At 39.9% G+C, this 13,596-nt stretch overlaps 1 protein-coding gene across 1 annotated transcript in view; it reads right to left on the reverse strand.

The window, feature by feature from the left end:
- Positions 1-202: 202 nt before the first annotated feature.
- The window catches only part of dzip1 (DAZ interacting zinc finger protein 1), a 20,293-nt gene continuing 6,899 nt past the window's right edge, over positions 203-13,596 (reverse strand). The window contains exons 12-19 of the mRNA XM_037696750.1: positions 13,506-13,577; positions 10,473-10,642; positions 10,195-10,393; positions 9,706-9,874; positions 9,255-9,616; positions 749-870; positions 506-668; positions 203-427 (exon numbers count right to left, since the gene is read on the reverse strand). Of these exons, the coding sequence (XP_037552678.1) occupies positions 333-427; positions 506-668; positions 749-870; positions 9,255-9,616; positions 9,706-9,874; positions 10,195-10,393; positions 10,473-10,642; positions 13,506-13,577 (1,352 nt within the window). The 3' untranslated portion in view covers positions 203-332. The remainder of the gene's footprint in view (positions 428-505; positions 669-748; positions 871-9,254; positions 9,617-9,705; positions 9,875-10,194; positions 10,394-10,472; positions 10,643-13,505; positions 13,578-13,596) is intronic.

A 13,596-nucleotide genomic window follows, 5' to 3' on the forward strand; every position in this document is an offset into this window, starting at 1 on the left:
TACAAATACATATTTTCAGTCACATTTTATTCATCAATAGAAAATCTGATGTACAAAACATACAGTACAAAAAAAACAGCATCTAAATGAGACTTAAAAATACGAGAGAATCTGAAACAGTCTAAGGCAAGTAAAGAATTGGCACGAGGAAGGAAAACTGAGATCTAAAGCTCTAAGTTAGCTATTAAATAATCTTTGCTCATCAAAGTCTGTTCCTGGATCTTGTGTAAAGTATTGCGTTCCTTTTTGTGTTACAGGTTTTATATAAAACCGCCATTTGGCATCAAGTGCTGAGGTCAGACGAGCTGGTTGAGGTCTTCTTGTCTGTGCTACTAATGTTTATTGCTAATGTCCTCAGAGTCGCTGAAGTCACTGAGGGAGACGAGGCTGCTCTTCAGGGTGCTTCCTGTTCCGGCTTCAGTCAGACCTGCCGGGACACAAACGGTTGGGTTTGTTAGTTTTCCAGACCGAGCAGTTCTGATCTGGTCTATGCGTCTTTGCTGACCTGATCTGTGTCCCTTTCCCGTGGAGGTTCCCCACACGCTGGTGCTGGGCGAGTCCAGGCTCTTCCTCAGGGGTCCTGAGCCACGGAGAGAAGCTGGTTTGGACACTTCCTGTTTGTCCTCTGAAGAGACCACCCAGTCGCTGCTCTCCTCCAGATCTGTAAACTGTCAACACAGACGTAACAGTCTTAAATATTTTACTTACCCTTAAACCGAAGCTGCTGTTTGAGGTCCAGTTCTCTTACCAAGAGCTCGTGCGTCTCATGCGTTCTCTCAGGTAAGATGCTTACGCCTCCTGCTGGCTTCTTCACCTCTCGCTCTGTGAACTGCTTCTCAAACTTTGTGACCATGTCGCTGATAATGATATCTAAAAAAAAAATACAAAGGCAATTATCAAACTATAAGAGCTTATTGGAAAATAATGGCTTCATAAGAAGACCTTCAGTTACAAAAGGTAGACAGTAATGTTCTACATCTACGATAATTACAGGGATTCTAGTTGCTTTTGTGTTAAAGCTCATTCAACGGTTTTTATACTCCTTAAAATAAAAATCGTAAAACTCCATTAAAATTACTTAAATCTGTGACTTATGGCAGAGAGATTAATGAATTAGTAATACATCCTCAAAATCCTGTTCTGTCCAACCATTTTAATAAAGTTTGAGTTCATATTAAATGATTACACCGTCACTGAGAGTAGATTTCATCTTAGCAGGTGCTTATGGGGGAGTGGTGGCGCAGAGGTTAGAAGATGGGTCTGTGATCGGAAAGTCGCGGGTTCAACTCCCAGTATCGGCAACATCAAAATGTGGGTGGAGAAGGTGAAACACCCACGCCTGCCTCCGCCCTCACTCGCCCCACTCTGGGCCCCTGAGCAAGGCCCCACCATCTGCTCCCTAAACAGGTCTTTCTTGCAAACGAGTTCTTGTGACTCAATGAAACCAACCTGTATAAATAAAGGGTAAATGAAAAAAATGATCAGAAACCGCTCTAAATTTAAAGATTCTCTTCCATCGTTTTCCTCCGTCTTGAAGAGTACTGTCAGAGAACAGTGACTTGGATCATGTATTGATAATTTTACAATTTGCAAACTTCACTTGATAAAACTGCTCCGCTGAAAAAGAAAGTAATCAGAGGAGATTAGCTCCTTGGTTCATTTCTGAGTTACATACTTGAAAACAGACATCTAGAAACCAGGAGAGAAAATGGCGCTCTACTAACGTTGAAGAATTTTACTTATCCTGGAGAGATAGCCTGCTAACGTACAAAAAAGCACTCCATAGATTACTCATCTTTAACAGATGAAAATAAAAATAACCCCAGGTTCCTTTTCATTACCATAGCTAGTCTAATGAAAAATCATATCTGTGTTGAACCATGTATCCCTACAACTATAAACAGTGATGAGTTCATGAGATTCTTTATAAATAAAATTGTTTCAATTAGGGGAAAAATTCAATCCAACATTCCTACTATCACCTCTGGTTCTGTGTCAGATGAGACAAATTTAAAAATGTCACTAGAATCTGATTTATGTTTGGACTGTTTTTGTCCTGTTGAGCTCTCTGAATTGTCAAAAATAATAGCTTCATCCAAACCATCCACATGTCTGCTAGATCCCATTCCAACCAGACTGTTTAACGACACGTTTCCCTAAATTAATAACCACAACTCGGATCTGCTTAATTTGTCTCTAATAAATGGTTACGTACCACAGAGCTTTAAGATTGCTGTAATTAAACCTTTACTTAAGAAACATAACTTTGACGCAGGAATCCTAGCCAATTATAGACCTATATCTAATCTTTTTTTTTCATTTAACCTTTATTTATCCAGGTAGTCTCATTGAGCCACGAGAACTCATTTTCAAGAGACCCGTTTTAGGGAGCACATGGGGGGTTAAGGGCCTTGCTCATGGGCCCAGAGTGGGGCAAATGAGGGTGGGGGCAAGTGTGGGTGCTTCACCTACCCCACCCACATTTTTGATGTTGTCGGTCGTGAACCGGCAATCTAAATCTTTAATCTAAATTTCATATAAAAAATTCCAGAGAAAATAGTTGCTGGTCAGTTACGTGATCATCTGCAAAGAAATAATCTGTTTGAAGAGTTTCATTTAGGTTTTGGAGTTCACCACATCACTGAATCTGCACTGGTGAAAGTCACTAATGATATTCTCATGGCCTCAGACAATGGACAGGTGTCTATACTGGTCCTGTTAGACCTCAGTGCTGCATTTGATACAGTTGATCACAATATTTTACTACAGAGACTTGAATATGATGTTGGGATTACAGGAACGGCTCTAAAATGGTTTAAATCATATCTATCTGATAGATTCCAGTTTGTAAATGTAAATAATGAATCTTCTTCACACACCAATATTAGTCATGGAGTTCCTCAGGGTTCAGTGCTTGGACCAGTACTCTTCCATTTGGTAAAGTTATTAAACAGCATGGAATAATTTTTAATTGTTATGCTGATGATATACAGTTATATTTGTCCATGAAACACAGTGAATCCAATCAGTTACTTAGATTACAAGCATGTCTTAAAGACATAAAAACCTGGATGACCCTTAATTTTCTGCTTTTAAACTCAGATAAGACAGAGGTTGTGGTTTTTGGACCCAAGCATTTTAGGAATAAATTTTACAATCTTTATTTTTCTCTGGATAGCATTAATCTGTCCTCCAGCTCTAATGTTAAGAATCTTGGTGTTATTTTTGATCAGGACATGTCTTTTATCCCCCACATTAAAAACCTTACTAGAACTGCCTTCTTCCACCTGCGTAATATCGCTAAAATGAGAAACATCTTATCTAAAAATGATGCAGAAAAACTGGTCCATGCATTTGTCACCTCTAGACTGGACTATTGCAATGGTTTATTATCTGGGTTTCCAAATACTTCTTTAAAAAATCTTCAGTTGATCCAAAATGCTGCTGCCAGAGTCTTAACTGGAGTTAGTGGGAGAGATCATATCTCTCCAGTTTTAGTTTATCTCCACTGGCTCCCTGTCAAGTCCAGAATTGAATTCAAAATCTTACTTCTAACCTACAAAGCTCTCAACAACCTAACTCCATCTTATAGTACAGATGTTATTGTGCCATATTTTCCTAACAGAGCACTTCGCTCTCAGACTGCAGGTTTACTTGCAGTTCATAGTTTCCAAAAGCAGAATGGAAGGAAGATCTTTCAGTCATCAGGCTCCTCTCTTGTGGAACCAACTTCCAGTTTCTGTCCGTGAGGCTGACACATGGTCCAGTTTTAAGACTGGGTTTAAGACTTTCCTTTTTGATAAATCCTATAGTTAGGGTTGGCTTGGGTTTCCTGAGCTATCCCTTAGTTATGCTGTTATAGGCTTAGACTGGAGGACAACTCTTCTCAACTCGTTTTGTATTTGTAATTATTTCTAGCCTTGACATGTGTTTTTGTCTTTCAGGTTCACCTGCACCTACATCTGTACCTGCCATTCTGTGTTCGTCTGTCTCTCCTTCCTGTGCTCTCAAACCCAGCTGGTCAAAGCACATGGCCGCTTGTCCTGAGCCTGGTTCTGCTGGAGGTTTCAGGCTTCAAAGGGAGTTTTTCCTTTCCACTGTTGCCTTTGTGCTTGCTCAGGATTGGAGACTGAGACAAAGTTAAGATTCAACAGAGTGCACTGCTTCCTTAGATAGAGAACTTTAGTAATTGGCTTTTCTATGTATGTGAATGTTTCAGTTCAGTGCCCTGAGACAACTTTGTTGTGAATTGGCGCTATATAAACAAACAGCTGAATTGAAATAGATTAGCTGTTATCAACCTGAAAACCTAAAAACAGCTTGCTTCACTTCGCCTCGCCTTCCTGACCACAGTTGGTGAAAAAAATAAAAATCCCATCACCATTTAAGGTTGTCTAAGGTTTATGGTTTCCTCATTTCAGCTGGTCATTAAAAAAGTAGCTAAATGCTAGGAACGGGTTAAACTGAAAAAAACACTAGCTGGAAGCTAAAAGAGCACAAGACTAGCTTACAGTCAAGTGTAGCAAAATGTATGCTAAAAGGAAACAAACAAACAAACAAAAAAACTCTAGCCTAAGGCAACACAAAGCTAGCTAAAAGTGGCAAAATGCAGCATGCAGCAAAAGGCAAGTTAAAAGTAGCAAAACCATAGCTAAAATCAGCAATAGGTTAGCTAAAAGTTAATGAAATTTTAAAAAGTTAGAAGATAAAAATACCAAAAGGTTAGCGGAAAAATATCCAAAGACTAGCTAGAAGATAAAAGTAGCATAAGACTAACGAAAAGGTGAAAGTAGCAAAACCATAGCTAAAAACAGCAACACGTTAGCTAAAAGTTGCAAGAAGTTAGCAAAAAATTTAAAAGGTTAGTTAGAAGATAAAATACCAAAGGCTAGCAAAAATATCCAAAGGCTAGCTAGAAGATAAAAAAAATACCAAAGGCTAGCTAAAATATCCAAAGGTGATATCAATTATAAAAGTACCTAAAAGGAAAAAGTAGCAAAAGATTAAAGCTGGATTAATACTCTGTGAGAAGTAAAGAAATCTGCGGTTGCTGACGTAGTTGTGAGATAAAAATTTTGTCATTCTGTTCTTGTAGGAGCTCCCGATGACACCAGGTTAGGGTAGAAGTGTTTTTCTCACTGTACGTCGACAATGTGTGATTGGTCAGAATGTTGTTGTGGGCGTGTTTATGCAGAAAAACGGGTAAAGTGTAATGCAGTGTTTCTTCTACAAACAGGGCGCCCCGCCCTGTCAACAGAACCGTGCGCCCTGCCTACCGAACTATACCTCCCCCCCGGGTCGACAACTGCCGGCACTGATGCAGTGCTAAGCTAGCGGCCCGCAATACAGACGCACTAGCTAAAAAGCTAGAGAGGTAGCGCTCCACTCACACTGAGCCGTCTCTACCCCCACCGCTCGAAAACAGCCTGTACACACACTGCGCAACACTTGTCTCCCTCTCCACTTCAACCGTTCAGCTGAGGAGCAGCTGGCCGAGGCCGTTAGAAAATACAACCATCCTTAAAACTGCTCCAACAAAACTTATTATTAGAATTAAAAGTTATTATTTTAAAGAAGGTCAAAAGGCAAAGAACCCATAGAAGGAGATAGCACAATTAACGTGCACAAAGAAGACCGTCTGTCAAAAACGTTAGCCGTTTCTTTGTGACGGAAGAGTGGAGACCCGGGCGGGAAGAAATCCGATCCGGCGCTGTGGGAGGGGCTTCCCAGAAGTTCTGCGCTAGTTTCTCATCGAGTACAAAATACCCATGCGAAAAATAACGTCTCAACTACGCCAGCAAGAGCAGATTTCATCCCTTCTTGTAGAGTTTAAATCCAACTTAACTAAAAGCTAAATGTAGCCAAAGCTAGCTCAAAGCTAAAAGTAGCAGAATGGTAGCTAAATGCAAAAAGTGCAACAATACAACAAGTATGCTGAAGCAGATTTCAAAGAAAAAACAGTTTTGCAGGAACTGAAGACATCTTAATGTATTTCTATATTTGTAAATTAAGCTAAAATAGAGAAATTGCAGAAAATGCAGTGTGAATGCTTACTGCAGAAGAACTTGCTGAAAAACAGCTGAAATGAGCTAAAACGTGCTGAAACTGAAAATGTAGAACAAGCGTAAACCAGCAGGAGAAAGCAAAAAGAACACAAAAGTTGAAATGAGTGCAAAAAAGTGGAATTAGCTGAAAAATGTAATATTAGCATAAAAACGGCTAAATAGTAGTTGAAATAACTGAAACTAGCAGAAATAAGCTGAAAAGAGCAGAACAAGTTGACATTAGCAGAAATAATTTAATTAGGCTGAAAATAGGAGGAGGTGGAACACCTGGAGAGCAAAGAGAACAACCTTCACATCAGTGTGAAGAAGACGAAGGAGATGGTTGTGGACTTCAGAAGGAACAAAAACACCTATAGGGGTGCTCTGATAATATCGGCCCTGATTTCCTTAATTTTGGGAAATCGGCTGATACTTGCATGAGAAGCCGATTTTACCTTTTTTTTTTGGTTGTTTTGTTTTAACAATTGTCTGAACTTCATTTATATTTCAGAGCACTACCTCATGGCCAGTTAAAACAAGTTCGTATTGTTTCTAGGATATCCTCTTATGTTGAAGGGGGTATGGGTCCTACACCCCCCTGAACATAAGAGGATCTGCAGTGGAAGTGGTCTCCAGCTACAAGTACTTGGGTGTACACCTGAATGACAACCTCAGCTGGAGCAACAACACCACCAGCCTGATCAAGAAAGCTCATCAGAGACTCTACTTCCTCAGGCGGCTGAGACGAGTTGGTCTGGAAGCTCAGTCCTCACCTCCTTCTACAGGTGTGCAGTGGAGAGCATCCTGTGCTCCAGCATCAACGTGTGGCATGGAGGCTGCACAGCTGCAGAAAGAAAAGCTCTGCAGAGAGTGGTGAAGGCTGCACAGAAGACTGTCGGAGTCAGCCTCCCCACCATCACAGACATTTACACCTCTAGGTGCAGGAAGAGGGATGCATCATGCAGGACCTCACTCACCCAGCACACACACTTTTTGCCCCGTTCCCCTCAGGAAGGAGGTTGAGGAGCATTAAGAATAAAACCACTAGACTGAGGAACAGCTTCTACCCTGAGGCTGTTAGACTCATGAATCTCTAACCAGAATAATCACTGTGAAAAAAATCACATGTTGCTGCTGATCTGTTTCATGTTGCTGCTGATCTGTTTCATGTTGCTGCTGATCTGTTTCATCTTGATGTGTTCATGCGTGCTCATCTGCTCACACAGACTCATGCTCATGTTCGTGCTGCTGTTCGACAATGATTTTATGCCATTAGTGCTCAGTGTATATTTAGTTGATGTTTTTCGTTCATTTCTTAGATGTTATCATTGTTTTTCCTTTTACATTTTATTGTTTGATGTAACTGGGACCATGTGTACATAATTTCAGAATAGCAGAAATTACCATAAAAAAAAAACCTTGAATTTTTCTGAAAACAGCCGAAATTAGCTAAAATTTTAAAAAAGATAGCTGAAAAACAAGCTTACATTAGAAGAATGCAGAAAGATCACATTTGCCCAATTAGGTTGAAAGATACAGAAATGAGCACTAAAAAGTGGAAATTAACAAAAAAAGCTGAAATTAGCATAAAACCAGCTGTAAAGTAGATAAAAAGGCAGAAAGAAGCTGAAATTACCAGAAGGAAGTGGAGAGAGCACAAGTTTTCTGAATTAGGTTGAAAAAAAGTTTAAATAAGTGCAACAAAAGTGGAATTAGCTGAAAAAGCTAAAATTAGCATAAAACAGCTTAATAGTAACTGAAATAGCAGAAAAAGCTGAAAGGAGAATAACAAACAAATTAGCAGAAAAATTAGGAAGTTGGCAAAAAAAAATTATCTGAAAAGGCAAAAAGAAGCTTAAACTACCAGAAGGAAGCAGAAAGAACTGGAATGAGCTCAAAAATTGTGGAATTAGCTGAAAAAGCTAAAATTAGCATCAAAAGACCTGAATAGTAGCTGAAAGAGCAGATAAAGCTGAAAGGAGCATAACAAGCTGAAATTAGCTTAAAGATGAGGCTGAAAGTAGCAAAAATTAACATGAAAAACTTGACTTTTATCTGAAAACAGCTGAAATGAGCTAAACAGGTAGCTAAACAGCTTAAATTAGCAGAAGAAAGCAGAAAGAACACACACACCGATCAGGCTGAAAAAAGCAGAAATGAATGCCAAAAAAAATTGGAAATTATCAGAAATTAAACTAAAACTAGCAAACACACACAAACAGCTGAAAGGTAACCAAAAAAAACATAAAGTAGCTAAAATTACAAGGAGGAAGTGGAAAGAGCACATTTTTGCTGAATTAGGCTGGAAAAAGTTAAATGGGTGCAAAAAATGTGGAATTAGCTGAAAAAGCTAAAATTAGCAACAACAAAAAACAGCTAAATAGTAGCTGAAAAATCTGAAACTTGCAGAAACACACAGAGATAATAATAATAATAATAATAATGTCATCACAATGTCAGCACTGTATGTTTCCATACAATGGCGAAATTAGTCTCTGCATTTAACCCATCCACCACCAGGTGGTGCAGTGGGCAGCTATTGAAAGCGCCCGGGGGACATTTTGGGGATGAGACGTGCTGCCCAGAGACGCCACGTGATGTGCAGTGACTGGGGATCGAACCTGGGACTCTCGGGTCCCAAGCCGGCTGCCCTGCCTCTACACCATCAGAGATAGGTAGAAAGAAGTTAAAAGAAGCACAAAAATGTTGTAGTTAGCAAAAAGAATCTGAAAGGAACACAAAACAGCTGGAAAAAAAACAGCTGAAAGTAGCTGGAAAAAGGTTTAAAAATTGCAAAGGAAAGCTGAAAGAAGCCGAAGCAGAGCAAAATGTGAAAGGAGCAATAAAAGGTTGTAAAAAGATTTGAAGGATGTAAAATGAGCTCAATTCATTTTCTATGAGGTAAAAAGTGACAGAAAAGGCTAAATATTTCAAAAAGCTAAAGATGCACCATACCAAAAGTCATAGCACCCTTCTTCTGAACGAGCTGAATGTTTTGATCTTTGATTTGTTGAAATGGAACAAAAGATGATGAAAAAAGTACAGACCAAAGATGGATCTCAGTAGAGTGAATGCTTCATAAACACTCGCTCAATAAAAAGGTACAAAACCACGAGTCATGGCACCGAACTCCTCACGTTTTGATAAATAAAAGGCTAAAATAGCACCAAGCATGCCGAACTTTATTTGGCACTGAGAGAAGCGACTGACCCTTCCCGTAGTTTTTCTTGTTAATGTTTCCGTTCTGGTCTTGGAAGCCCTGCAGCTGTTTTGGGGCGATCTCCTGCAGCTCGCTGACGTCGGACCAGTCGTCATCGTCTTCATCGCTTTCCACCTTTGTGACTTCTGTCCGGGTCACCGGCGGTCGGGACTGCAGGGGTTTGGAGGCCTGGCTGACCAAAGCGTGCCTGGTCGGGACTGGACTGGGTTTACTGGCTTTGGTCTGAACTGGCGTCGCCTGGTTTAACCTGGGTTTCGGTGACTTGCTCTGTTGGGGCACCTCCTCCTCCTCCTCCTCCTCAGAGTTGGACTCCTCCTCTTCAGATTCCTCATCTGAACTAAAGGGAGGGGTCCTTCACAATAAGAGCGCAGAACCTAACTGTCGTTGAACTTGAAAAATGAACATTTATGATCCAAATACTGAGAGGGAACGTTTCCTTACTTGCTTGTGACGATCCTCAGAACGGTCCTGTTGGGCGTAGACGTCTTCGGCTGGACGGTTCTGGTTCTTGGAGCTGGCTGCGGGGTCTTCGGATGTTTGACAGAGGCTACAGACGTCACCTGGCTGGCTCTAGAGGGCAGGCTGCTGGATCGCGGGCGGATCCGCATCACTGAAAGCAGACAAAAGCCGTGTCTGAGCCTAAACAGGCAGATTTAGAGCTCTAAACCAGTGGTTCCCAACCCTGGTCCTTGAGGAACACCGTCCTGCATGTTTTACTCGTTTCCCTGCTTTGACGCACCTGATTTGAATGAATGAGTGATTAAGCGGCTTCTGCAGAACTTGAAAGAAGTAATAAATTTACTGAATCAGGCGTGTTGGAGCTGCAGACAAGTGAAACATTCAGGATGGTGTTCCTCAGGGACCAGGGCTGGAAACCCCTGCGATGAGCTTACGTGTTAAGGAGCTTTTTTTTTTTTGATGACTCAGCACCTTGAACAGGCTGTTTGGATCTGGTCTGAGAGTATGGAGGAGCTTGGTTCTTCTGAACTCCCAGTTTCTGATCCACGATGCTCATCATCTCCTCCCAACAGCTCAAGTAGTCCGGCGAGGTTCTCGCTGCAGCCTCCCGCCTCGACTTTAACTTGGCCAGGAGAGACGTGAGCTCCTTGGTCTTCAAACCACTTCGATCCTAAAAGAAGAACTCAAAATCAAACTCGCTCTACGGACTGAACAGAACCTCTCGATCGTGCCAACATGGCGTCACCTACACTCCTGATGCCCAGGCTTTCTAGTTTCTTGACGACGGAGAGTTCGAGCTCCGGTCGCATCTCCCGCTTGATGTTGGGGTTCCTCTTCAGAGCGCTGCTGGACGTCCTTTTAGCAGCTGAAGGTTCGGGTTTGTTCGCCGCCGGCCTCTTCTCCGAGACGCTGCTGGAGTCTGGAACAGAAACCCGACCAGAGACGCAAAATAATCAGAATCCAAGCAGAAACGTTCTTGTTGTCTGGGAAAGTGCAGCGAGAACGCTGCGAGCTAAAAGACTCTGAAGAAGCTGAAATGGCAAATTAGCAAGAGTAGAAAAAAAAGCTAAAAGTAGCTAAAGTTCAGTTAAAAGCTAAATGTAGCAAACGGCCAACTAAAAACTAAAAGTAGCAAAAAATTAGTTAAAACTCAAAGTAGCAGAGTAGCTGAACAGAAGCTAGAAACTAAAAGTAGCAAAAGGAAAATGAAAAACAAAAAGAAGCTAAAAACTACAAGTATCAATAGACTAGCTAAAAGTATCAAATGCTAACTAAAAGCCAAAGTATCAAAAAACTAGAAAATAAAAATAGCTAATGTAAAGTAGTAAGCCAAAAGTAGCTGAATAGAAGCTAGAAAATAAAAATAGCAAAAAGGAAAATCAAGAAAAACAAAAAGCTAAAAGCTACAAGTATTAATAGACTAGCTAAAAGAAACCAAATGCTAACTAAAAGCTAAAAGTATAAAAAGCTATAAAAAATAGAAAACGTAAAGATGAAAACTAACAGTAGCTGAACAGAAGTTAGAAACTAAAAGTAGCTAAAGGAAAACAAAGAAAAACAAAAAGAACCTAAAAACTACAAGTATCAATAGACTAGCTAAAAGTATCCAAATTTAAGTAAAAGCTAAAAGTATCAAAAAGCTAGAAAATAAACATAGCAAACATAAAGATGAAACGCAAAAGTAGCTAAACGGACGCTAGAAACTAAAAGTAGCAAAAGGAACATCAATAAAAACAAAAAGAAGCTAAAAACCACTATTAATAGACAAGCTAAAGTATCCAAATGCTAACTAAAAGCTGAAAATACTTTAAAAAAGCTAGAAAAAAAATGAGCAAACTTAAAGATTAAAGCCAAAAGTAGCTGAACAGAAGCTAGAAATTAAAAGTAGCAAAAGGAAAAGAAGAAAAACAAAAAGAAGCTAAAAGCTACTAGTATCAATAGACTAGCTAAAAGTGTCCAAATATTAACTAAAAGCTAAAAGTATAAAAAGCTAGAAAGTAAAAATAGCAAACGTAATGATGAAAGCGAACAGTATTTGAACAGAAGCTTGAAACTAAAAGTAGCCAAAGGAAAACTAAGAAAAACAAAAAGAAGCTAAAAACTAAAAGCATCAAAGACTAGCTAAAAGTGTCAAAATATTAGCTAAAAGTATCAAAAGGCTAGACAATAAAATAGCAAACTTAAAGATAAAAACCAAAAGTAGCTGAACAGAAGCTAGAAACTGAAATTAGCAAAAGAGGCTAACAAAGTGCTAATGGCATAAGAAATGGAGCAGCTACGCTGAATCAGATTTTAAAGAGAAGAACTTTTTGAAGGAGTTGAAGAGATCTGAACCCATTTCTACGGGGGAAATATTTACAAATAACTTGGATATTTTCATCAAATAAAGATATCTATATCTATATATCTATATATCTATATCTATATATCTATATCTATATATATATATATATATATATATATACATATACATTATATATATAAGTATTACCAAACCAAACGCCACAGCTCCCATCCTGAGCTGAACATTTGAGAATATGAAGAGATAAAATAGCAAGTACCGGTATATAAAAGTAATCATACTGCAAAAAAACCCTTAGAGAAAACTAATAAACGGAAACGGTGTTACAGCCGGCAGAACCCAACATGCACAGAACCAGGTCCACAAGAAGCCATGAATGTGGAGCAGGCAGAGGAGGAGAACGGCAACAAGACGATGGATGGAACGCAACGACCAAAAGTCAAATCATTCACTGCAGACGTAAAACCTTCCCCATTCTCAGAATGGCGTTTTGAGCTTTTAAAACGGGGTTCTATGGCAAGGTTATGATACGACCATTACTTTAGCACGTTTGTTTTATTGAATTTTTTATTTATTTACAACTGCTGCCTCTGGAACAGAGGAATTGGGTCAACGCACGTATGCTGCGGCTAACTGCTAGCCGCGGACATTTGTGTTCCTTCGTTTTCAACGATCCAACAGAGGCGCGGGCTCATATTCTGGGAGTAACGCTGTAGCTAACCTACGAGGGTAGCTTCTACTTTTTAATCCTTTCAAAATAAAAGTATGATGATGGAAACAGAGGTAGGATCAAATCTACACATCGTAATATTCAAAAATCCGTCTCCTCTCCCCTGCGGAATGTCTGCGTCACCATGTGTCTATGTGCGGGGTGTTTTTTTTTTTTTAAATTTCAGGCTCTCTCTGCTCGGCCAAGCAGTGAGAGTCTGTTAGGAATTTATTTTTACCTCCAAATCATATACATGCATCACTTTCATTACTTTTTGTGTAAACAGGTCTCACTTGTAAATGAGTCTTCGAGGCTCATTGTGATTCATCTGTATAAATAAAGGTTGAAAGAAAGAAAGAAACATTACGTGATTATTCTGGCAGACAATCAGAAATTCTGTGCTGGATGTGCTACAGCTAGCTGCTGTGGTTGCCGTTTAGAAAGAACTGGAGATTTAGATGTAAATAACTAAACTTGTGGCGATGAGAAGTCGTATAAATTAGCGTTTGCATTGACGTCTACAACATTTTTAAGATTGAAGTTTTTAAGACAACAACCCACTTTGGTCTTTTTTTGCTCAGAATAGTCGTTAGCTCGTCAGTTAACAAACTGAAGTCACTCAAAGCACCATCTACAGCAGGTGAGATATTGCTTGTTCATAACCTTTCCAGAGAACCTTGCTTAAAACTGCCTGGACTGTGGTTTGAAGCTGCTCAGAACAGACTCATTCATGCAGCAGCATGCAGTCGACCCACTCCGTCGCCTCTTTACCTTTCTCCTCTTCCGACAACTCTTGAATAGGATCCAGCTTAAGAGCAGAGACTGACTCCTCTACACGGGCGGCACCGAAGGGGGGGGGGGG

This window comes from Nematolebias whitei, chromosome 23, assembly GCF_014905685.2.
Source record: "Nematolebias whitei isolate Nwh7 chromosome 23, NemWhi1, whole genome shotgun sequence".
Classification (NCBI taxonomy): domain Eukaryota; kingdom Metazoa; phylum Chordata; class Actinopteri; order Cyprinodontiformes; family Rivulidae; genus Nematolebias; species Nematolebias whitei.